Consider the following 26,066-nt stretch of genomic DNA (forward strand, 5'->3'; position numbering starts at 1 on the left):
TGAATTTCACCATGTAGGGATACAGCAGAGCATATATAAACTTGGCAGAATTTGATTTTTTTAAATATAATTTTGATGGATGTTTATTTTTAAGCATTTTTTACATTTTAATTTATATAAGTTTTCACATTTGGGGAAAATTATGGGGGGAGGGACACCAGACAATTATTTAATGATGGATGTTGAGATTCAAAAAGTTAAGGTTTATAACTGCTAAAGCACAAAATTGTCAACATCACATATCAAAACATATAAATAATGATCCTTAAATCAAACGCTAAGTTCTCAAGCAGTGTCGTTCTTCCTTTGCATAGCTGTAAATGTTGATTCTGGATCGAGATATTTTTCCATTGGTTTGTATGTGTTTGGTGAAATCAATGTTTGCCGACATTTTCTGATAAAAATCTAATCATCTAAGTATAGCATCAGAGCTGGTTTCTGCATTTTAGGCATCTCTTCTTTAAAACGTACAAGTAGGGTTGCTGCACTGGAGTGTTCTGCACCATAATCAAAACAGGCCCATCAAGAGTTCATGAAAATAGTTGCATTTTATAGTCATCCAATATATTTTACTGGGAACAGCACTGGCCTAGCTAATATATTTTCCAGGAGGAAATATAGCTACTCAATGTGGAATCCTCAGTGCTGCATAGTACCATGTACTTCTAAAATTCTAAAAAAAAAAGCCCTCGGGGTAAAGAAACAGATCAATGACATGGTAAGTGGTGGGCAAGTTTACTAACTGCTACCTAAAGTGCAATAAGACCAGCCCCTCTGCTGTACACAGTAGATGAAGACTAGTTAAATACTGTGGAGATACATCATGGAATTCTAGTGCATCCTATAATAATGAAGACTGTCAGTCAACATCAACTTTTAAATTACTCTGCTCATCTTATTTACTTGTAGACTATCAACTGCCTACTGTCCCAGATCATTTGTCTAAAAAACACTGTGCCTACAAATGAAAAATAAAAATAAAAATACAGTACACAGGAGAGTGTTGCTTTTTGCTTATCCACTGTCAGTTCACAACAAAAACATCTGATCAATTTAACCCAAATACTGGACTGGCATAGATCCCTGAGAGGGGGAGAGAGACCCAGTTACAAGTTGAATATACACAATATGCTGAAAAAAATCTCAACATAAAAGAGCCTCTTGGTAATATTAGATAAAAGCTGCAGGATCAATACCATGCAAAAAAAAAAAGTGAAGATTTCACTTAAAGCTGCACATAGAGCAATTTTTAGTGGGTTGGCTCCTAAAGAGCTAGAGGAAGAAAGGTAAATGTATTTAGCAGGGTGGTACACACATTTGAAAAATACTACAATTTTTTAAACAATTGATATTTTAATGAACACTGTTGTCAATAGTGTAAGTAGCATTGTGGTGCTTGAGGGCTCTATTCTTGCTTTTTTCACTTCCATGCATCTTTATTCTGGATTTTCAGTTTAGCTGGATAAATATATGTTCTGTTCTCTGGTCTTCTCAAATAATATTCACACTATGTGATCCTGCTCTGTCCTCCAGGCAGTGTTTAGGTTATTAAAGTAGAGATTAAATGGACATTCCCTTTAAACCTATACTTTCCCTTCATTTGGTCAATAAACATATAATTTACACTTGACATCACTTTTTTTTTAATAGGTTGGGCAGCCTCCACCACTGGTTAGTGCATAGGCACTAAATGTGTGGAAAATGTGAGGCTTGGCATGCTCTGCTTGTTTCAACAGATCTACCAACACTGCTATTCTTGATGTGTGAATAACTGTAGCATTATATCTGCAGTTGCCAAAGCTAAGTCTTCAGAGATAGGTCAAGCATACACTCTATCAAACAGTTGCAAACCCTTTTGGGCTCTCCACCTATATAAAATTACTCTATATGGGCCAACTTCAGCATTAATGGAGAGCTGGATTGCCTTTCCAATGGGTAGGTTTGATATGATCGTGAACACTAATAAGTGGAAAAAGAAGATATGAATGCATGAAGTTAAAGACAAGTCAGGTTCTCGATTACACACTACAGCAATTGTTGGAAAATTTGAAATATGTCCCCTGTTATGCTCCCAAGGTCAATCAGACCCCCTTGTGCTTGATTATATCAGTTCTGGTCATGTTAGCTAAAGGGACCAGATGTTTACAGGTATTTAGGTGCTGCACTCAGCATTGTAACACCTAACTGATTTAGGAACCCAAATCTCATTTTCAAAAGGGATTTAGGCACATAGGAGCCAAAAGATCATTGACAATCCTGAACTCAGCAGTACCTAAATATCTTGAGCAATTTGGGCCAAGATGTCTATGATTACATTTACGCAGCCACTTTTCCCACAAATTCCCTGAAACAAAAACATAGGGTACAGAAATATGTAAATTGCTTGTTAAGCTAGTTTCCCCTTCTCCTTTCCCCCCATTCACCTTGACACATACACTTCCAGCATGCCAGCTGGGTGCCCTGAGATGCATAACACATACTCAGAGGGAGAATATAGACTCCATGTAGTTTCAGTGATCTGCAATAGCTGTACTTCTCATGTTAGTTACAGAAAGAATTAAGATATCCTGGGACTAAGAATGGAGCCCTTAACTCAGAATGAGAAATCATTACTAAAAAAGGATATATACCAATGGCCAGAATTTCTATATTTTGTCATGTCCTTTATCCTAGCTACAATGTACATCATCCAAGACATTCAGGAACTACATATCAACCACTGGACAACACTTAAGTCAGGAAAATATCCAAATAAACTTTTAATTATGATACAATACTTATTACAGTAAAAATTGGCATTTTTTCTCTTCAAAAGCAGAAGCACCAGTCTTACATGTAACATATGGTATGAATGATATCTTAAGTGAAATACAGCATAATATAATGAGGAAACAGCATTTTAGTACAGAACATAATTTAAAAAAAAAATTCATACACTGAAATCTGCTCAAATGGAAACAATGTCATGCTGAATTAAAAACTCAGATTTTAAAAATCCAAATCAATCAGAAAATGATGTACTGCTGAATAGATATATGAATAATTAAAATGATAAATAGCCAAAAAAGGCTAGAGAGGGCATTGTCATACAAACATGACTAGTGTTCAGATTCCTTCCCTCCCCCCACCTCCATAAATAAATACATAAATAATGGTGCAATGCTTTTGTTGGAAAGTAAATTGAACGTTTAATATTTAAGAAGCAGTTTTCAAATGTTGATGTAGTTTTAATGTTGTAAAAATCAAGTTATAAATCAGACAATTTTTACTCTCTTATTTTCAATACACTTCAGTTATTATGAGTGGACTGTGAAAAGAGATGATGTCCAGTGTAGTGAATACACAGCAGCTTCATCATCATGTGACTTCTGCAAAGGCCGTGATGTGGTTCTGTAAGTTAAAAAAAAAAAAAAAAAAAAAAAGTCAACTCAAACAAACGCACACAGTTAGCGATGTATAGTCATCATAACAAAAATTATTCCTATTTTTGGCTTTTGAAACATTCTTATGCTTGGAGAGTTTTGTAGTACAATGTAAATAAAAATGTTTCTAATTGCAATGCTGTCCATCCCTTCCCATAGCAAATCTTTTTTTAAATATTGCAAAAATTGTATACGTAAGTACAGTGAACAAAGTAACTCAGTGGTATAGTTCTACAACATTTTAGCTTTTAATGCATTTTTCATTTAATAACAATTTAAATAATTAAATTAGTTGTCGTTTTATTGCTGTCTTATTTATAATTAAAAGCTAAATTTCTGGGAATGCAAACTGCTGCCTGACAGCTGATAGTATTCTGTTTTAGTGTTAATACAATTTTAATGTTGCATTTCTTTTTAAGTTTAATTGCTCCCTGTGAGCCAGATGGCATGGAATGAAGTAGTGAAATGCTAGAATTCACTAGTTTATAGAACATATTAAAAATTACTTCTTCAGACCCATTGCAGCATCATTTGCAATGTTCTTCTGTTGCTTCCTTCAACAAGTGTATTCTTTAAGAATGTGTGTGTATATGTAACAGGTTTTACTTCACTTTTTACTTAAAACACTACACAGTAAAAAAACCTGTAGTGTCCAGAATAATTATGCTGTCCATTGTCATGCTCCAGTCTGAGCCTGCTCATGCAAACACTTATGCAGGTGGGTAACTTGACTCACGTGAGTCTCATTCACACACCTGCTGAAGTGTTTGCATTTGGTTCCTAGTGATGGGATTCTGCAAGGCACTGAAAGCCTACTCTGTGGTACCAACTGTTCTCAACTCCTATTGTCTTCAACATACAATCTCTTTTCTAAGGAATTGTTTAAGCCACCATGGGGAAACATGTTTTAAACAGACAAAATGAAACACAGTCCTATTGCTATAGGGCCCTATGCATCTTCTCCCATGTGAAAATGCATGGAGGAAAATTTAAGCCGGAAGTACTGCAGATTTTGGTGTATTGCTGTAGGATCACATCTTTTCTCTTGCCACCTTCTCATATCCCCCAGCAGTAGGACCACAAGTAACGTGGAGACAGTGCAAGGCAAGAAAAATGGGTAAAGGATATGAAAGACTGTACACGCCTTACCCTACTGTCACTTAGTCTGACTCTCCTCAGTGCCCCTTCCAGCATCATCTCCCTTTGCCAGTAACATTCCTAACTGTGTTCTCAATTGCTCTCAGGCTGTGGGCTGGTTTTCTGATTCATGTGACGGGGTTCAGAGCTCACATAAGGGTCATTCATATTGCACCATCCTTACTTTTTAGAAGGAATTTAATCTGTGCAAGAAAGGAAAGGTGCTGCTTAAAGTGCAGATTCCTTAGCTCTTCCTCTAGACCAGTCTCCTATGGGGATAGGGGCATTTTATGGAAGGGAATGTAGTAGTTACCCATTGGAAGTGGAGAGATGGAACATCCTACCATTACACCCTATGTCCCTCTATCTCTAACCCCAGTCATTCTGGTGACTTTGTTCCTGGCCTCACAGCACAGCAAAGGGACATAACTATGTTTTATTTGGTGGGGGGAGGGGAAATAACCCATGTTTTCTATTATGATTTTTAAAAAAAATACTGGAATAAAAAAGAAAAGCTTTTGTATTAGTGGAACTTTGGATTTCTGTAATGTCTCTATTTTAATTTTACTCAAAAACATAACAAAAATGCTTTAAACAAATGACAATTGATTAAACGTCTGCTAGCAAATTACTTTTTCTAATGATCATTTTGATTACTACAGAACTTGATGTGAAGAAGTTTCCAGAGTTTAACAGTGTTAATACTTGGCAAAGATTTCTGGACTGTCGTTCTCTTTATTTAAGAGAAATAAAATTAGATTTCTTAAATGGAAAACAACATATTCAGATGAAGCTCAGGGAACTATTTACTTACTGGGCCAAATTCTGATCTCAGTTATGCTTGTGCCACCCCACTGAACCCAAAGCAGTTGCAAGGGATTACAAAATTTGGCCCACTGTATTTATATTGACACCTATTTAGACCTGAAAAATGATACTGTCAACTTAATCTGATTGCTGTCTAAAAATTGTTTATCTATTGTTATAACAAACGCCTAATTGAAAGAGATTAGCGAAATAAATATTTACTCTGTTTTTTCTTTAGGTAACGTTTTCAGAAAACGGGACTTAGGTAATTTTGAACATTTTACCCTTTGCATACTTGATGATTCTTTACACTAATATTCAGTTTCTACTGTTGTTTATGTGGATTTTTCACATAGCAACAGAGAAAAGGAAACATTTTAAAGAACATACGCTGGCAGGGGCACTCTGGTGCCCCTGGTGTAGAAGGTGTAGAACCTGAAACTGCTTAGCTCATTGTTTTGAAATTGGCTAGATTTTCACTCTAGAGATACAGTGCTCTTCCACAAAAGTATCCAATGGAGGGATTAGTGGAACCCAGACTGGCGGTCAATATTGAGTTTCATGGACATCTTTTTCCTTGGGAGTGTGGAGGAAGCAGGCGTTATGGCCTTCCAAAACCATAGATCCTGTGCATAATCCCCCTTTCTGAGGTAGGGGTGTGTGTGTGTGTGTGTGTGTGTGTGAGAGAGAGAGAGAATGCACAGAGTCCAAGTTTAATGCTCTTTCAAGTGGCATTACTTTAGGAGTGGATACCTACTGCTTAAGGAGAAGAGAATGCCAATGCCAATAGTTTCATCCTCCTACCTCTAAAAACCAGCTGGTCACCAAACCCCTAGATCACACACACGGGTGCATCTGTGTGGTCTCAGGGCAAAGGGTATCCTACTGCAAAGGAATTCCTGCACAAGATCCTCAGCAAGATCTGCTAACTTAGGATCGCCTCCGGTTATGGAGAGGTTGATCTTGTGAACATCCTTAAAACTTGCCCAGTTATTTTCAATGGATTTTGCAAGATGCCATTTTAAATGGATCAAAAAGTAATGACTTACTTGTGCCAGGACTGACTGGTATTGATGCGTGCAAGTGTGGCACTCTTCGTGCTTTCATATATAGTGTTCTCAGACATAGATTCTGAGGAAGGATGGTATTTAGAGAAAAAATAGACTCCCTCTAGAATAAGTGACTCTTCAGTTGCTTTACCATGCCCTTTTACTTCAGTTTAGCTTTATTATGACAGAGAATTCGATGTATGAAATTTGCAACAATGCCAGCAAAGGCACACACAGATGCAACAGACAAGCAAAAATGCATGCATGAGAGCTCAAATCCTCAAACTCCATGGGAAATAGTTATACCACTTAGTGCTCAAAAGAATTAAGATACAGTTGGGTTCTGTTAAACTTTAGTAGTTTTACACATTGGTACACTGTTTTGTGTTATTTTAAATTGACAGTGTGACGTCTGTGGAAGCAGGAAGAGAAGATTTTAAAGACTTCATGCTTTGTAATTATTCCTTCAAACCAATACAAATTAGAAAAGTGAAATGCTAAAAGTTAAACCTTGAGTGCAGGTTTCTGGGGGGAAAATCCCATGTAGCATGTTTTTATGTATTTAATTTTGATTTATAACCTGCTACAGACTGATCAAGTGCATGTTGTACATGAAAAATTGCACATCCTCTTACTTATCTTTTGTATTTTCCTTTACACAGGGTACGTCTATACCCAGCCGCTAGTTTGGCGGCTGGCAATCGAAGTTCTGGGTTCGACTTATCGCGTCTTGTCTGGACGCGATAAGTCGAACCCGGAAGTGCTCGCCGTTGACTGCGGTACTCCAGCTAGACGAGAGGAGTACCGCGGAGTCGACGGGGGAGCCTGCCTGCCGCGTGTGGACCGAGGTAAGATCGAACTAAGGTACTTCGAACTTCAGCTACGTTATTTACGTAGCTGAAGTTGCGTACCTTAGTTCGATTTGGGGGGTTAGTGTAGACCAAGCCACAGATTTCACATTTTAGAGTAGGACATACTCTTTTCTATTCCATAAAAACAGTCTTTACTAGAGTTGTGAATACTTAAAAATAGCCATTTATGCAACAAAATTTCTCTTTTCAAGACACTTTAAAAAAAAGTTCCTACACTGCCTAGAATGGTGGAGTTTAAATTAAAGTTAATAGAAAAATTAAAAAGGAGCAATTCAGAAAAATTCTGTAGTTGCAGAAAGTTAGCTCTCCCATATTTAAGTCCCAACACAAAAGAATATCTCCTGGTTCTACAGGAAAGAGAGGCATTTGTAGAGAACACAGCAAGTAATCCCTCAGTGAAATGCTACTTCTTGCAAAGTTCTAAACCTGCACAGAAGGCTGACATACATTATATCTGCCTTTGCTTTAAAGCCACACTCCAACACACTAGTGCGCTTCTGCGCACATACGTTTATTGCCTTATGTGAAGATGTTCGAAACGGTTCATTCGTGTTATCCAGGAGAAGAACCTAACGAGGTGTGCTTTGAAGGAGTTTTGTTGTAAAGGGTCTTCTTGATTGTTATCAATATCTGGATTCTGTAATACCTACAATATGTATTTTTACAGAAATCACATTAAACATATTTTCACATTTCTTTTGTTCAACTGCTATTTCATTGTACTACTTACTGAAACTCAGATGTGTGATCATGTCATTTGCATTTGAAATAAATAAACATCTACTTCCAGGCAACTGTAGTGTAACAGTGGGAAAGGTCTGATGGGAACATATATTCAGATGCTTGATTTCAGTAAAATTTGGAGCTAAATTGCTTTCTATCCTTTTTTGAATGCGCTCTCTCCTGTGTTTATTGTACATATTGTTGACATACTGAGTGATCAAGATATAGCCATATGGTCACAAAAGGTCAGCAAAATTTCTCATAAGAAATTTAAACCCAGGCATTCTGGTTAGATGGCATGCTAGTGAGAACAGATCTGTCCACATGTTCAAATATGCATTGCATGTATGGCTACCTCAATACTTACACCTCCCAATTAAATCATAATAAAAACACTTCATCTTAGCATTCTAAGGATAAATGTACTCAGCCCTAAGGTTAAAACAGCAGTTTTGCATTGCTGAGCCAGCACTGGCAATGATCCTTCGAGGGGAGACACCGCACCCACAGCTTCTGAGCACCACAAAGACCGGATATCTTTCTTTCAGCACTGCTTAATCACCTCCAAGCATCCCAATTAAACAGACTTGGCAGCTAATTAATAACCATTCCTTGCCATTAGGTGGCATTAGGCTCAATTCAGCTTGCTAAGAAAAATTCTAAGTAAGTGAATAATGTCTCCAATAGGCACAGGCACAAGGAAGGTTGCTCATTATTAAGTCATACAAGGGAGCAATATAAGCTCCCCTGTGCAGCTGGCCATCTCTGCCAGCTGGCATGGAGCTGTGGGGAGTGGCAGAGATATGGCTCTCCTTTCTCCCATTCCCCTTTTGGTGCCCATGGTGATGCCAACAGAGAGCATTCACTGGGGTCACGAGAGTGCATGGGCTGGAACCGTATTGGTCCTAGCACAAGTGGTTGCAGTGGAGAAGGATCTGTGCGCTCACCTCCATTGGCCACCCAGGAATGTGCTGGGTGCCATCTAGCCTTATGTGAAGAGTATTGCATCACAGATATAGGTAGCAGAACCACAGAGCCTGGTAGCAGAACATCGGGGAGTTTCCAGGCATAGGAAGTGACAGTATATTTTCTTCGTTTATGGGAAGAGATGAATATATTATTTTAGGATGGATGAGCAAACACCCCTTCCGCTGGGGCAACAAATGAAGTCAGTTTTAAGCAAGAGAATGGCTCCATTTTAGTTCTTTTTCTTTATTAAAGAGAAACAGAATCATTGAAATGTTTCTCCCCAGCACTGCCTTGGGCCATGGCAACATAATCCTGTCAGAGTTCTAGTCATGCACAGCAGTGATTTGCTGTCATTAAGTTATCCTGACTACTGCTACAGCAGCATGTAAACTGATAATAAGGAAAAGAGAGACTCCAATATTCCAATACACACAAAGTCAGGATTGAAATTTAGGATAGTCTAATTTGGTATATGCTTATCAACAGGAGAAAGGAAGGAAAAAGCATCGTGCATGCCAGCTTTCAAGCTTGCCTTTGTCTCCAGAGAAGACCATATTACAAGAGGTTAGCTAGAAAACAAAAAATGAGTCGATAATAAAAGCATCTAGCAAGAGATTGGGGTTTGAACTAATCTAGCCATAAATTAGATTAATTTTACACATCTCTCTACTATTTATTATTAATTATGAATTACTATTTGACTGTTTCTCTGGAACCTATCCAGAACTGTAGTTTGCTCCAAAAATTTAAATCACACCACTGAAAATTTAAAAAATTTCAATAAAAGACTTTATTTTCCAATTATAAATCTTCCAGTTAACTTATTTTCTGAAAAAAGAAAGATGCTTTTCCCACTGCCTAAATCATTCTTCAGTTTTCACCTCTCTACCTCGGGACACCTAACATGCCTAAGAGTCTGAAAGACAAGGTGGGCTTTGCAGCAAACCCTGGGCTTGGGCTGAGCCAGGAGGGAAATGAATTACAGTGCTGAGAACTCTCATGGAAAACACCTGCTGCTATCCCCCAACCTGAGAATGCACCACTGATCTCAGCTGATGGAATATGAGTTGGAGAGAGAGAGGCAGTCTCTCATGTTGCAGGGTCCCAAACCACTCACAAATGGTGGACACATTCTCTCAGCCAGGATGAAGATATTACGCTCGCAAACTCATCCAGTGGTTTCACCCAATCCACCATCATCAAATTAATCTTGCCTGAAGTAAGCCTCAGACAGATATTATTGGATGAGATGGAAAAGGGACAACGAGGAAGAAAACACTAGCTTCCATGAAATCTTCACTCCAGAACAGGCAAGAGAGAAAGGTTTCAGTGGCCTGACTGGATTTCTGATGAATAGGTCAGCTCTGTGCAGAGTCAAAATGTGTGACCTATGATGGCTCCTTCCCTGCCTCACTGGCTTTTAGCCTAGGAGAGCACAGCACAAAAATAAGGGATGTTTTCTTTTACTAACACAGTCTGTTCCAGGCCAGCTAACATCTGGTTTTGTTTTGACACCTTATAGAGAATTTACTGAATGGATTATTTTGAAGGTATATATTCATCAATTAAATGCTTGTCAAAGCAAATGAGCCTGTGACCTCCTTATAACAAAAACTCAACACAATTGACAGACAATGTGGTTATAAAAGGCATATTAGATAATTCTGAAAAGATACCTGCTTTCTCTTCCAAGGAAATGAACCAGAAACTAGGGTCTCATGCAGCAATCCTTAGCGGGGGGGGGGGGGGGAATCCCATTCTCAAATGATGGGCATGTGATGTGAATTGATTAAAAAATGCACTTTTTATGCTTAATACAAAGAAGTACATTAATACTAATTTGTACTAAAGTGAACTCCAATGAAATCTTTGTTTTAGTGTCCTGCAGGATATGAAGTTGTTTACTGTCTTCAAATGAGAAGAGAAAAGATTTTAACAAGTAATGTCAGAAAAGCTCATTATAAAAATTAGATTTACTTTAAAATTTGCATTAGTAGTTCAAACTTTCCTTTAGGTAAAAATGTCTGAAGTATTGTCGTTCCTTAGTTATGTTATCTGTTTCAATGCCTGCTCGCTAACAAAACTGTACTGGCATAGCCATACCTAACATTTATATAACAGAACAGCATCTTTGCAAAAGCAAATTTTTTAGTACAGCAAGATAACATGAATTTTAAATAGGGTGCAATAGTTATTCATGCCAAGCATTGTGATTTACCCAAGGATCCTGTCACTAGTACGTGCTCATCTAAAATCTTATTTGTTTTGGCAAGAGACCACAGCTTTTCTCCAGTTACTGTGCCACTGGTGTATGAACCATTTTATCCTCCATTATCATCACTCTCATTCAGGAGTTAGACCTAATCCTGCAGTCCTTACTGAAGCAAATATATTATTGAACCTGCTCTGCAAAGTTAACATACCCCAAACTTTCACTTACTTGAATGGGAATTCTGTACGTGGGGTGAAAGTTGTCAGAGTACACAAGACCAGCGCTACACCCTCTGCACCTTTTCAGCCCTACACAGGGATCCACTGGTTGAACGGCTACACAGGGCAGCTGTGCACTCCTACACGTCACAGAAAAGGTCACTGCACTGACCCCACTTAAACTTGTGCTTTTATGTATATAAGTAGCCCCAGTACTCTATGCAGCTGGCTTGGAGCAGCTCCATAGCAACCCTACATGTAACCTGGGGCTTGGGTCACAGATTTCATTACTCCAACTGCTCCATGTTCCACCCACTCTCAGCCTGAATACTCGGTGTCAATTAAAGAATTCACTTTAACATGGTTAAGGAAGTCACTGAAATCTTCACCCTCAAATCTCCTCACCTCAAAGTCCTTCACTGTCAGCATCCTAACACCAGCACTCAGCCCTAAATCTGTGGGATGTTAATTCAACACCCAGTTGACCTGAACTGGTGAGATGGAACATGAGAAGTGGATTGGTTTCCAACGTAACCAAACCATAAAGGGAATAAATGGTAGATGCAAGTAGCACGTGCTCCCCCTTTTGCCCATTTACTCCGCGGTGTTTCACAGTCACATTGTACATGACCTGATGTGTCTGCGGCATCACTAGGCATGGCTGTGAGAAGGGCACATTGCCATAATCCAGTCTAGGGGTTGGCCGACTTCGCATCATTCCTGAAACACAATTGCTAGAAGGGTCTCACAGGGGAAGCCTCATGTGTCTCATAAGATGTTCTTTTCCCTGCTTCCAAAACGTAAACACTCCTTAAATGTAGCATTTCCTGCCTACCACTCTATTGAGGCAGTTTGGGATACAGGATACAAGCATCAATGTTCAGTCAATCCAGAAAAGTTAGCAAAATCACCATCACATTTCGGTATTTAAAATGAAATCATCTGGACGGACGTTACCTTTTCTAAAGGACTTTCTACTCGTGGGATGCTGATCATTGGCATCTGGGCCAGATTATCCATATGAGAATTTTCATGTTCTGGTTGTCTTCCTCTAAAATTATTTACCACACATACAACCTAAAAAGGTCAGAAGGTAGTTAGAATAATGAACAAGCATTTTACTTATTTGAGCCTGAGCCTGAACTCCTTACTCAGGCAAAACTCCTACTGACTTTAGTAAGAGATTACTGTAGGAGAACAGAAATATCAATGAAATAAAATAGAGATACCCAGTTTGTCCTACTTTATCTAACCCTCTAAATACTAATTATTTTTAAACTATCCTGAGTTCAATGACTTTTCTACTTTGGTAAAATGTTCAGCAGTGGACCCACTATCACCAGAAGCAATGGCATAGTAATTCTAGCAAAGAAAACATTATAAATGTGACTAAATTAACTAGATTGACTGAAAGAATCATGTTAGTGTGTTAGTCAAATTTATGTTGACAAAAAGTCTTTAGTATTTCAAGATGATATAATTTTAAACAATATGGTTACATGCATTATCATAGTACAAGCGATCTTCCTAAAAGAAAATCTGTTGCTGATGTGGAATAATAAATGGCCAATTATAGTTATTTTAATATCAAACTAAGTAGATGTTCAAATTAAGTTTTATCAAAAAATGCACAAAAAGTACAGCAATAACACTGAACTCCTATAAAGATTAGCAAATATTGAAGTCCATGATAGTGCTTCTAACACAGTATAATTTAAATGCTAATCATTTGGTACTATCCTGACACCAACATGAGCATTCACAAACACTTCCTCTAGAAATGGTTATAAAAATCCGTTGTTTTATTTTATTAATTGCTTGTATAGCATGTTCTCAACTTGTTCACTCACTTGGCTTTTCAAAATGGATTGCTGGACTTGTGCAGAGTGGAAATTGATTTTAGTGACAATTGACTACTTTGAAAGACATTTTTCAAAATGTTAAACAATTGTTCCTGCAGTTAGCAGAGTATAAATTAAATGTCTTGATAAAAATTTATTTATATTCTCTTTCCAATAGCTAATTAATACACTTTTTTCACGTTTATTGTAGAGTGTAATTTATTTGTTTAAATAAATACTTAATCAAATGGAGGGATTTCTACAATTAATGTCTGAATATAAAAATGATATTCACACAAGTTTGTACAGCTTGTTTTCCCTTCCCCAGAAACAGCTAATGAATAATCAAACATTTAAACACCACAATTTTTGATTGTTTCTTCTAAGACGTCATTGTAGCGCTGGGGGTTTTACCACTGAACCTTCTCCAAAATCTAATTAAATCTAATGTCTCTACCAGTTTTATAAGGACTCATGCTGAAACAAGTACATGTTCCCTTGTGGTGCTGCAGTGGTGCTAGCAGGATAGAGAGCTAGCTTAAAAGGCAGGTGAGGAATTCTCTTAGAGTATTTCCCATGTGATAGCTCAAAGCCACCTATTCCTGACTCTCTGGGGTAGGAGGTGTATGTGGCCAAGTGTCTTACACTCCCTCCCTTGATCCTGAGCCAACAGGACCACCCCTGAAAGGGTTGGTGGGGAGGGGGAGCATAATTTAGAGAAGCCCTAAAGCTGCTCTCAAATGTATCTCCAGGATCAGGAAGGTTGAAGGTGGGGTGATGGCTTTACACTCCTTGGGTTCTGAGCCCAGTGTAGCTTGGTCAGACCCAAGGATTACATCCAAAGTGTTTCTTAGGGGAAAAAATATATAAACTTTTGAGAGGGTGAATTTAGTATTAGTGAAAGGTGTCAGAGAGACAGACCTATAGGGAATTTGAGTGTAGATCAGCATCTGTGCCCTTTCACAAACTTCAATTCTCTATTGAGATTGTCAATACAAGTGTTAGAGTGGTGGTGGTTTTGTGATATGGACATTTGTCCACATGAACTGAGACTGGAGATCTGGGTACCATAATAAAGTTGCATCCAATTCCAAAAATCTCTCCAAAAGAGAAAGGGCACCTTTTTATATGGAATATACAAACCAGATACCAATTGCAGCATCACTAATGGCTAGACTTGCAATGACAGAAAATGATACATTAAATCACTCTTTATCGGCTTCTATAGGATTTAAAGCTAAATTAAGTCTTTTATTCTGGTAAACCACATAATTTTCAATTAAATATAAATGAATACAAAATAAATTTACCAGGTTGTTGTTTTGTTTCATTTTGCCATGAAGAGCAACTGATTGATAATGCTAATATGGCACTTTAATACTGTATAGTGAAAATCAAGATTGGATGTCATTCTAAAAGAAATGCCCTAGCTCAACAAGTTATGGGCTTGATGTATGAACTATGGTATGAAATTCTATGCCCTCTGTTCTAAAATCTATGCATCTATGAAAACTGGCATTTTATTAAAACTGAGGCCCGCCTCGAAATCTGGCATTTTAGTTTCCTGTAAAAGAATCTAAGGCACCAATACTGCCATTAACAGCATACATTTACACATGGAATTCTTTAATGTGATGTAGACATTTGCCCACGTGAACTGAAGCCATGGATCTGGGTGTCAGAATATAGGTCCATCCAGTCCCACAAGAAAAAGGGCATCTTTTTATATGCAATATACAAACCAGACACCTGAACTGCAACATCACTAAGGTAAGAAATCCGGGACCCAATGAAGTAGAGGAGAGTTTTGCCATTGACTTCAATGGGGCTAAGATTTTACCTTTTGTCTCTCTCTCACCCACATCCAAACACGCACACACACACACACATATATATGCACTTACCAAAAACACTGCTATTGATATTCCAATTATAAATCCTGCTATCACATCTGACCAGTGATTTCGATACTCGGCTACTCTGTTGATACCAGTAAGAAATGCCAAACATATTAAGCCTAAGCACAGAACAGGTTTTGCAAGCCTTGTTCCTCTGGCTTTTATTGTGTTGGTAATATACATCTGAAAATTAGAAAAAATGAAGCATAAGACTATAACCTCTAAGGGAAATCTTTGTAATTTGGTTGGAAAAGACAACTATGCATACTTTGATTTTTGTATAGAAAAAAAAGTAGGGCTCATTATGCAGTACATACCAGTTTCATTCTCTTTTTACCCAGAGATTAGATGGGTGCATTCTTTACACAGGATTCAGCATTACAGGCAGTAAAAATAAGAGTGGCACATGATATGGCTATTAAAAATCTTACATAGCTGTCAAATGTACATTTTCCTTATTGGTTTCCCTATGTATTTTGCTTTACATTCTCTCTCTCTCTCTCTTTTTTGTGGCTAACTCTGAAAATACAGTTAAATGGAAACATACTAATCTCCAGTTATTTTAAAAACGAACAAACAAACAAACAAAACCCTGGTCTTGCAGTGTTATAGCAAAATCTTCAGATTTCATATTGTGAAACAGGGTGGCAGCATTTTAACAATTTTCAAGGTCCCCTCCCATACCATGCAGCATATTAGATATACAATATGTAGCAAAACCTCAGGAATTATGATTCAAGGCCCAGTACAAGTGCAAAATCCTACCCACAAGACACCTGCTGTTCAGAGTTTGGCCTGGCACAGCAAAGAAATCCCCTTCCAACTACTGGCATGAACTAGCTCTAAACTCTGTGCATAGCAGTAGTGAGGAGGAAGAGAGGGTCTCCTGAGAGTCTGGCCTGGGTGTTGAGAAGACTGGCTGCAGGGTTGTTAAAGTTAAAGCTGAGCAGGTAAGAGCTCAGGGATTTCACAGGTCACTCACCTCTCCAGAGCTCCAATGCTATATGAGGAGGACCTGGCTGTCCCACCTCCAGAGCCAGCCCTAGCTTTACTCTAGTGAAGCTTCAAAAGCATGCAGAAGAGAACTATTCTCCTGTGCATCGTAGGAGTCAGCGTAGCCAAGTCATGTGATTTTATTGCAAGTCTTGTGATACTTGGTGTTCGTGGGGTTATGGGATTATGCTAGAATCTCAACCTCCATTAAAAATAATGGCATGATTGTGGAAACAATCTTGAAAACATGAATCTTTAAAGGCTCAAAAACCAGAAGTCAAATAAAAAAAAGAATCCAAAATGTATAATTTTTAAATCTCATGCTTTTTCTTGGGCAGCTGACTCATGATTTTTGAATGCTTGGTGTTGCCAATACAGGAGAAAACGCTTGTCCTGCAAAGCTCCTGACCTCTCTAGGCAATTGCCTGTCCCTCACACACCTGCATGTGAGTAGCTTTAAAGAGGGAGACTTGTCCATTTGTCTGTTGCATAATCTGACGGTACACGGGGACTTACCAATAACATCGAGAATTATACCACCACAACGACCAGGACTAAATTTCTGTAATCCTGGCTGGATGGCATACCTGCACTCCTCAGATGCACACTGAAGGCAATTAGTGACAGTAAATACCATTGGGTGATTAGACCTAGAAACTGAAGCTTTTGTATTCAACAGCAACTTTGCATGCCAAATTTTCCTAAACTATTTCCACTTCCAAGCACCTAGTTATCTCTATATAACATTATCAGTGTAAACCCCTAGTGCAGTCACCATTGCAGTAGTGTGAGCAGTGATTTCGGAGGGTGCAACATGTCTACACTACATCTGTGTAGCTACACTGCTTACAATCCTGATACATATAAGGTTTCAGGCTCCAATAGACCCACAGAAGTAAATTCCAGAGCTATAAGCTCTCCACTGAGAAGGCCCTATTTCCAGTCCTCCCCCCAGCTGTTTAATGTAGGTTCTATGACTGGTCAAAAATTTTTTATCCATGCTATTCATTGGAAAATTGGGTTTTCTACAAAACAATTTTTTTCAATAGAAGTGTTTGCTTTCTGCAGAAAATTTTGACTTTTTGTCTAAAATCTGAAAAACTCTAAACCTCAAAACTTTTTCATTTTTGACAAAAAGGTTTTTTTCCTGTGTAGAATTAAAAATAAAATAAACAACCATTTCTAGAGACCTAAGCCATATAGAGCTTCATGGATGAAAGCCCAAACCTTGATTTACACAAGGAAATAGGTAGGCAGAACTGGAGAACTGATGCTTTATATTTCCTATGAATAACAAATGGCTAGCCTCATTCTGTACCACCCGATGCTTCCAACTGATTGTCAGGTGTAGCCTATCACACAGCACTGCAATAATCCAGTCAGAAGATTTTTTATGGCTCTATCCTTATGGGAGCAATGGTGAGCCAGGACTTCTAAGCATAGGAGATAATAGTCAGACTGTGCCAAAGGCACAACCCCACTCCCATTATCTTGAATCCCAGCCTCAAACCAAGAGCTACGATGTGCTCACTAAAGACAAAAATCATCAGTCACAAAGGACATGTGTGTTTGCCACTATAGATCCATAGACAGAACATGATAAATGCCAAGTACTTTGCTTAGAACATTAGAGGGAGAAACATAACATAGAGAAAAAAAATCAACAGCCAAATTAGAAAACTTAAAATCATGGCAGTACACACACAACATACTTTACATACTGCTTAAACTTGCTCATCATTGACCTCCAGCATAAAATGTATGATGTACAGCAAGAAATCATTATATATACAATTATTATTAATGGCAATAAGCATTTTAGGCTGTATTTCCAACCCCCATTCCTCCTCTCTTTCTCATTTAGAAAACATGTTTTTCCCTTCACTTAATCTCCTTTTATCTTCACTTCTCTGTATGCTACAGTACTGAAGTCAAATATTGATGAGATAATAATGATTTAAACTTCCAGCAGTCTTTTGTCAGCTATTTTTTCAGGTACTGAACACCAAACCCACTTCAAGTACAATGTGGTCTGGGTTACCCAGTGACCCTCTATTTCAGTTCCCCAGACCTACTGGGTATTTTAGTACTGTGCAATCACTGTGATCCACCCCACGTAACACAGGTCTCCATTCACGCTTAGATCAGGGAAAATATAGCAATATCTTAAGTGCACAGCAGGATCACAAGAATTCAAACAGTTTAGATAGATTTGACAAGAAAGCTGGCAGCAGGTTACCCTGGTTCAACTCTGCACCATGGGGTATTAAGTCAAAATGACTACTTCTAAGCAAATATCATCTAAATAAATGACTTTTCCAAAGGCAAGTGACGGTGATGCATATCAATTGTCTATGATCTATTCTCATCACTCCAGAAGATAATCTTAACTCTAACTCAGGTGTCAAAAACATTACAATCTAAGGGGCCAATTCTGTTGCAGGCCAAGGCCCCTTAAATCCCTTCTTGATTCAACACTTTGTAGGAGGTGTTCAGCAGCACTTTGCATTCCTGAGCTCCTTAGTCAGGCAAAACACCCACTTGAACAAAATGGGAGTGTTGCCTGAGTCAGAAAGCGCTGCAGGATCAGGACCTATAAGTGTCCTTGTCCTCCTTGGATAACTAACGATAAGTTCCAACTACTGGGTTCACTGATAACTACAATCAAAATGGTAATGCCCCTGGCATTCTTCACAATGGTAACTTGAGAGTTTTGCCAGAATGGTCACCATTTTTACCATGTCTTTATACCACAGGCACAGCTGCTTTTACAGATAATGAATCAGGGGAAATAGGAACCTGTCTTTAGACACTCCCTTCTGCCATTGGGCATTTCAAATTTGCAATGTTCTTTGTAGACATTACAAACTAGGAATCACACCCATCCGTTTCTAACATTGATTTCCCGCAGTTTTGGAGGAATGTATTCTGATATTTAACTCAAAGATTAGCCTTGCAGTATATATATATTATATTGTGTGTATGTGTGTATATATATACACACACACACACACACACACACACACACATACACACAATATAATTAAATATGCTTTCTATTCCTTGTCCTGTATCGGGGGTAGGCGTGTTAGTCTGTATCCTTGCCCTGAAGCAAAGTGGCATTAAACAGAGTAAACAAATAATTTAAACAAAACAATAAACATGCTGAATTATTTTGCTATGGTTTATACAAATGTTAATTTTAATAAATATTAAATTCATCTCAACAAAGGAAAAACAGCTCAGTGAATTAAACCTGTGCTCTCATTAGTGAGGCTGAATGATGTTGGATGAATAAAGTTACTTACTGAAAAAGTATTTATTTCAAGGACAAAAATGTGGGGAAATTAAAAAACAAAACAAAACTTTGTAAAGTAATCAGCTTAGCAAAAGGGCCAATAAACAAATTAGATTATGCATGTAATATCAAGGATAAGTGTCCTGAGATGATACACGAGAGAACTATCACAGACCGCACTCTTCTCTCTCTCTCTTGCTGCATCAGTTCCTTGTTAAATCCTGATCAGCAGTACTCTTGCTATTGCTAATCTTGTTTTTCCCCCGAACATGGATCTAGCTGTGTCGGGGTAAGAAGTTGCTTTGCACATGGGGGCATAGGGTCAGTAAGAAAGTGACTTGTCATGGTGATTTTGTAGACAAACATTTACTAGACATTCAGTAAAACACTCATTTTGCTTTCAATCTTCAAGGTGTTGGAATTCAGGTTGCCAAAGCTGCTTCATAAACTGAAAGAACTATCTAGAGCCAAGTGTTTCCAAAAATAAATATTTGCTAGTTCATTTTCTTTTGAGTACATCGAAACAAAATGCTGGCATCATAAGCTATAGGGGAGATTGTACTTTTGATACCTATATTTTCAGAACCTGCCAATAGTGTATTATATTGGTAACCTTTCTCCAAAAAAACAAAAAAAAACCCCCAAAAAACAAAAAACCCCACTTACCTTTAAAAATCTGGTTCATAGAAAGTATGTAGGCACCTAAAGATAAGGGCCTTAGGTATCTAGGCACTTCTGAAAATCCCACTAGGCTCCTTGTTTTTAATCAAGATTCTACCAAAAAAGCTATTTTGCCTTGCATGCTTATATTTTCCAATGGTTATGTCAAAACTTATCAAGTGTTTTGTGACAACCTAAATATAGCATATTAGTTACTTTTCCCTTGGTCTCATGGGACTGTAATGGTTTTGAGACACTCTGGCAAGTTATAGAAGGAAGACCTGCCTCTTATAAATCCATAATGCCTTTCTGTAGTCAAATTGTGATTAATGTGCATCTTTCTTTAGAAATAATTTTGTATAATTTTTTTTCAAACATAATATATTACACATTTGTTATTTTCAAAAATTGGTTGTAACCATCAGTACAGCAATTCATTGCTACTGCCACTAGAGGTCAGAATGATCATCATCATCTTCATTGTTATGCCCAATACAAAGAAAACTGTTAAATGCAATCCTCTGTTTGGGCTGTGTCTTTAAAGATCTAACCAGGAGAAGAATGACCATATATATTGTACACATTAAGATTTTAACAGGAAAGCTTCCAGCCAAGAGTGTGACAACTCTGCCCAATATGAAACAAAATACAGGTTTTATATATCCTGTACACACACTTTATGGGGTAAATGAAACAATCTAGAAACATACAAATGAATTGTATAAACCATGTGTCAAATACAGGACAGATGACCTGCAGGGTTATAGTAAGAGCTCTCTCTAGACTTTTTCCTCCAATGACACTACATCCTATTCTCCTTTACCCTCCACACACACACACTGGATCAAGACATCCCATGGTTTGGAGTCTCCTCACAGTTAAGACGGTCCTAGACTGTAAGTCAAGCCCTGTGAGGGTGCACAGCCTAAGGGGGAGAAGTACACATACTCTTACATTCCTGAGTGACCTCCCCAGATCCTACGGCCAGGTGTGCCGGGGGAAGGATGCGCTGTCTGCCTGCTTACTCCCACCGCACTCCCTCCAATGCTGAAGCAGATGGTGCCGAGTAATGGTGTGCAGGGCAGGGTAGTCATTGGTAGAGACCAGTGGGAAATTACTGCCCCCATGAAGCAAGGGTGAAAAGGAAGGGAATCAATGTGCTGTCACTTACCCTGGGCAGAGTTCAAAAGCACAGTCGAGCCCATGACTGTTTAATATACTGTGTAGAAACAGGCAACTCCTGGACTGTACAGATAAAAGTGGTCATATCTGCACCATTTGTGGGACATGCAACCGCCATACAGGTTGAATTTGCAAGAAGCAGGATACTCAGATAAAAGAAAACAATAAAAAGGAATGCAAAGATTTGTAGGTAAGTAAATGAACTAATGACCACCACACTGCAGGTTCAGGGAACCCTATTCCTGTTCTGACATTCTTTTGGAAGCTGTCTCCAACTTCTTGGTCTACACGATAATCATTGGGCCAAATTCAGTCCTGGAGTAACTCCATGGCCGTGTTCTTGGGGCAAATAGAAAAGATGTCTGATTTCCAATCTTCTGAGCCTTGCTGCAAACAAAAGAGTTGCAAGACCTACAGAAAATTCCTCAGTTCCTCTGTTACCATACTCAAACCTACACTTCTTCCATAGCATTGCAAATATAAGGTGTTATTAGAAATCTTATTTGTCCACTTTAGGGATGCTCAGAGTGCAAGTATAGAGAGAGTTCTGGGAACTTTTCTGAGGAAGGCATTAAGTAAAATAATGTAAAATTTCCTAGAACTTGTGCTAATCAATTATTCAGAACCACTGGATTTAGGGTTCTGGATTTTCTGACACACATCGCACTCCTAAATGACTAATTCTCAGTTTAGTCTCCAATTTTTTAATTACTGAGTCATGAGATTTATAAAATGTGCTTTTCAGACTTCTCTAAGACGACAAGCAATACTGAAATACATTAATTAAATAAACAAACATTAACATGGACTCTAACATCACAGTTCCAAAGAACCACCTCAGCTTCATCCAGTCCTCCCTTCAGACAAAAATTTGTGCAAGGTGTGTCTTCCAATATGCCTTAAATACCCACAAAGTCAGGCTCTTGTGTCAAAGGGGAGAGCAAGTTCCAGAGTTGTGGGGCCTTCAGAGAAAATGCTCTGCTATGAGACTTGAGGCATGTAAATCTGAGGGCTGGTGTACCTCATCTGATCTCAACAGGTAGGGAATAACACAAGGAGAGAGGTGGCCTGTTATGGAGCCGGGACCACAGCCTTTATAGATCTAAACTAACATCTTGAAGTCCACCCAAAACAAACTGAAAGCTAATTCAGACAATGGAGCACAGGTGTCACCTGTTCATTGTGAGACACACCAGTAATAAATTGGCAGCCACATTGGGCATTAGAGGAAGACTCCCAGTGGTCTTCAGGTGTAGTCCTAACCACAGATAGAGTACCATTGAAATCATTCAGCCTGAAGGTGACAAAGGCATCTAATATCTGAGGCAAGATCAGTATCAGAGAGGAAAGGTTTTAATCTTCATAAATCCCATTTGTGGATACTGCTGCTACTTGTCTTCTAAGAGCAGCCAAAGATTCAAAAGGACCCTTGTGTTGTACACCTTACTAACAAAAGATGGACAGCCCCATCTCTCTCTCTCAGTGCTGTGAATACCAATACCACCATCACATCTAGATGTTTCCCATAGCCTATCACCATTGCTCCATCTTGTCTGGACTGAGCTTCAGACAGCTAGCTATTATCCAGACCCCATTAAGCAGGCACAGGGAAAGCTGAGAGACTGCACCATCTGGATCTGATAAGAGAGACAACTGAGGTGAATGTCACCATCATATTGATGGTAATGGAACCCAAACTGCCTCACTGTCTCCTCCCACAGCCTTATACATGCATTAAACAGGAAGGATGATGAAAATCTTCCAGGACAGAACATCAAGTGTCCAACATTAGAATTTCAGAGAAAAGAATGGAGCCACTTTACACCAAATTTCATCCCTGCTTAGATCACAGCCATGTCAACACTTCACAATCAATGGTATCAAATGTAATCAATGGATCAGAAAGTTTTGTCAAAGTCAAATAAAATGTCCTGAGATGATTCCTTACCATATCCAGTCTAGATCCAGTTAGAAAGGGATCTAGGAGATCTTAACACTCTAGATATTGGCAGAGTCACTGCACTGTAATCTCAAACTGCATTTGCCTAATGGCCTTCACCAATGCAATTAAAAAAAAAAAAAAAAAAAAAACAGAACAAAACCGAAGATGGTCGGAATATTTTTCAGATGTGTAAATCCCAAACATTTTAAATCTCACAAGTGGAACTAAAATCTCTCCCAAATTGCAACTTGCAAAGATCAGCCCCTGCATTTTCAAAGCAGAGTGACAGTTGTTAGTCACAAGACTCATTATAGTCTAGGAGAGATCCCAATCAACTGTTTTGAAATTTTACCCAAAAGACTCATGACTTCTTATTCATGTGTTCGGTTATGCATATATTTATGTTTTTTCATAACTGATGTACTTTAATATGCCCCCAACTTAATGAGACCAGACAAAGTTTCAGCGAATTCTACTAGGTTTTGCTATTTGTTTGCATGCCAAAATTCTGGTGATATTATTTTCTTCTGTTTAACAGACTGGCAATGGTCACCTGACACATCCCACAGTGTTAGCAGGGTTGATCCTGTTGGGAAAGGGTTCTGATGATTTACAGTAGGACCTCAGGGTTACGAACACCTCAGGAATGGAGGTTGTTCATAACTCTGAAGTGTTCATAACTCTGAACAAAATGTTATGGTTGTTCTTTCAAACGTTTACAACTGAACATTGACTTACTACAGCTTTGAAACTTCACTATGCAGAAGAAAAATGCTGCTTTCTCTTTTTTTTTTAGTAGTTTATGTTTAACACAGTACAGTGCTGTATTAGCGCTTTTTTGGTGTGTGTGTGGGGGGGAGGAGTCTCTTCTGCTGCCTGATTGTGTACTTCTGGTTCCAAATGAGGTATGTGGTTGATCGGTCAGTTCGTAACTCTGGTGTTTGTAACTCTGAGGTTCTACTGAGGCACGTGACTCATATCATAACTGGATATTAGGGATGGGGAGTAACTCTCTGGAAAAAGAGGATCTAGTCTGTGGGCTGAGCAATCTTCAAAGAGGAGGCCCGGGAGTAGCCAAGCCTGGATAGAAGGTTTGGATTGGATTTTGTGTTGTTTCATTTTGAGTTTTGTTTTGGGGTTTTGTTGTGGGGGGAAAAACCCTAGGAAAAGAGTAAGTTTTGAATCACTGCAATCGTCTGTGTTTGGAGAAGGGCGGGGAAGCCATCAGACCACATTGCTATAGTCCAACATTTCAGTTGCTAAGGCCTTCTGGAGAAGTCCCTAGTAAAAGAAAGGTTCAAATGTTAGAAATAAAATTGTTTGAGAAGGCTGTGCTTTCAGCAGGAGGGAAAGTCAGAGTTGCCATAGCAGCCGCCCACGTGCAAAAACAAAACAAAAAACAAAAAACACACACTGCAAAGGAGTTAGCCAAAAAAAGAAGCTATTGTTAACAAGCCAATCTGCTGAGATACTAGGTGACAGGGGACATAGATGTTTGTTGATAGACCAAGATAGAAGATAGCACAAGTAGGGTTCCTGAGTTTAGGTTTAAACACACTCATTGGTAAAAATCACACCGATCCTGCTTTGTTTACTCCACCTGCTCTTAGGGTGAAATCACTGAAATAGTTCCTTGCCTGTTTATATCCTAAAGTGTATTTAGTGCATAGCTGGCCGGAATGCAAAGGGAGCAACAACTGGGATTCTGCAACAATTCCCAAACAATACTTCTGGAAACAAACAGAAAGCAGAGGGAAGAGTTCAGCTCAGTACTCCAGTAATGCTAACGCTCATGTCAGCCTGGTTGAGTAGTGTACATAGCTGATTCTGTGCATCCTCTGACTACCCCTGCTAGCAAGGCTCTAATGGAGCCCCAGACACAAATTAAAACTCTTCCCCAGTGAATAACTCTATGGGAGATCAGCTGACAAGAAGTGGGTATATATAAATATCAGGAACAGCCATCCCAAATCCCAGGACATTGCACTTCTTACTCTTACATGTACTATACTGGGCTTTCTAGCTTTAACAATGCACACCACAAAGCTTTTATAAAATGAAAGATGACAGCAGGAAATATGAATTAAAAAATAATTAAAAGGGTAAGTTTCTCCCTATGTTGTGTCATGACTTAGGGTGTGAATTGCATCATGATCATTCAGTGGATACATATGATCCACCACAAGATAATTCAGAATTCAATTCATGTCACTGTTTTATAGCACTGTAGTATAATTAACTATACTGATATATACTATGCAAAGACATATGTAGTCATGAGACCCATGGACGCCATTTATTTCTGAAGCTAGAGAGAGACCTGGAAAACATGAAATAAACCCCATTTATTTAATTCTCTGACCTTGTCACCTGCACACTTGCACACCAACTGCACCAGAAATACTTCAAGCACTCCAATCTTGTTAATCAGTTTTCCCTCACAGCCACCAGTTTTTCTTCTTAATAAACCCTACAATAAAAATGTTTTCTTCTTTCTCAGATCAAATAAGAGTAGGAATTGAAAATGACACAGGTCTGAGGACCAGGACTTGCATTATTCAGGTCTGGACCAGTGGGAGTTTGCAAACTGTCAGGGCAACAACAAAATGATCTATACAATTAGAAAGTTGGAAACATTAGTGATATGTGAAATAAAGCTTTTATACTTCACTCTGACGATTCACTAGATATTGGACCTTAAAATCATGACAATTTTTTTTTAAGAAACTTAGTCTAGAATTGTTTGGCTTTTAAAAAAATGTATTAGTACTATTTTTGTTTCTTTTGCTCTGCAGTGGTTGTAACAGCTGGTTTTCTTTAGTTACTGTGATTCATGGTTACAA

At 38.5% G+C, this 26,066-nt stretch overlaps 1 protein-coding gene across 1 annotated transcript in view; it reads right to left on the reverse strand.

Annotated features, from left to right (window-relative positions):
- Window positions 1-7,798: 7,798 nt before the first annotated feature.
- Window positions 7,799-26,066, reverse strand: part of PLPPR5 (phospholipid phosphatase related 5) — a 51,118-nt gene continuing 32,850 nt past the window's right edge. The window contains 3 exon segments of the mRNA XM_065409788.1: window positions 7,799-7,933; window positions 12,367-12,486; window positions 15,155-15,331. Of these exon segments, the coding sequence (XP_065265860.1) occupies window positions 7,799-7,933; window positions 12,367-12,486; window positions 15,155-15,331 (432 nt within the window).

Source organism: Emys orbicularis, chromosome 8 (genome assembly GCF_028017835.1).
Source record: "Emys orbicularis isolate rEmyOrb1 chromosome 8, rEmyOrb1.hap1, whole genome shotgun sequence".
Lineage (NCBI taxonomy): Eukaryota > Metazoa > Chordata > Testudines > Emydidae > Emys > Emys orbicularis.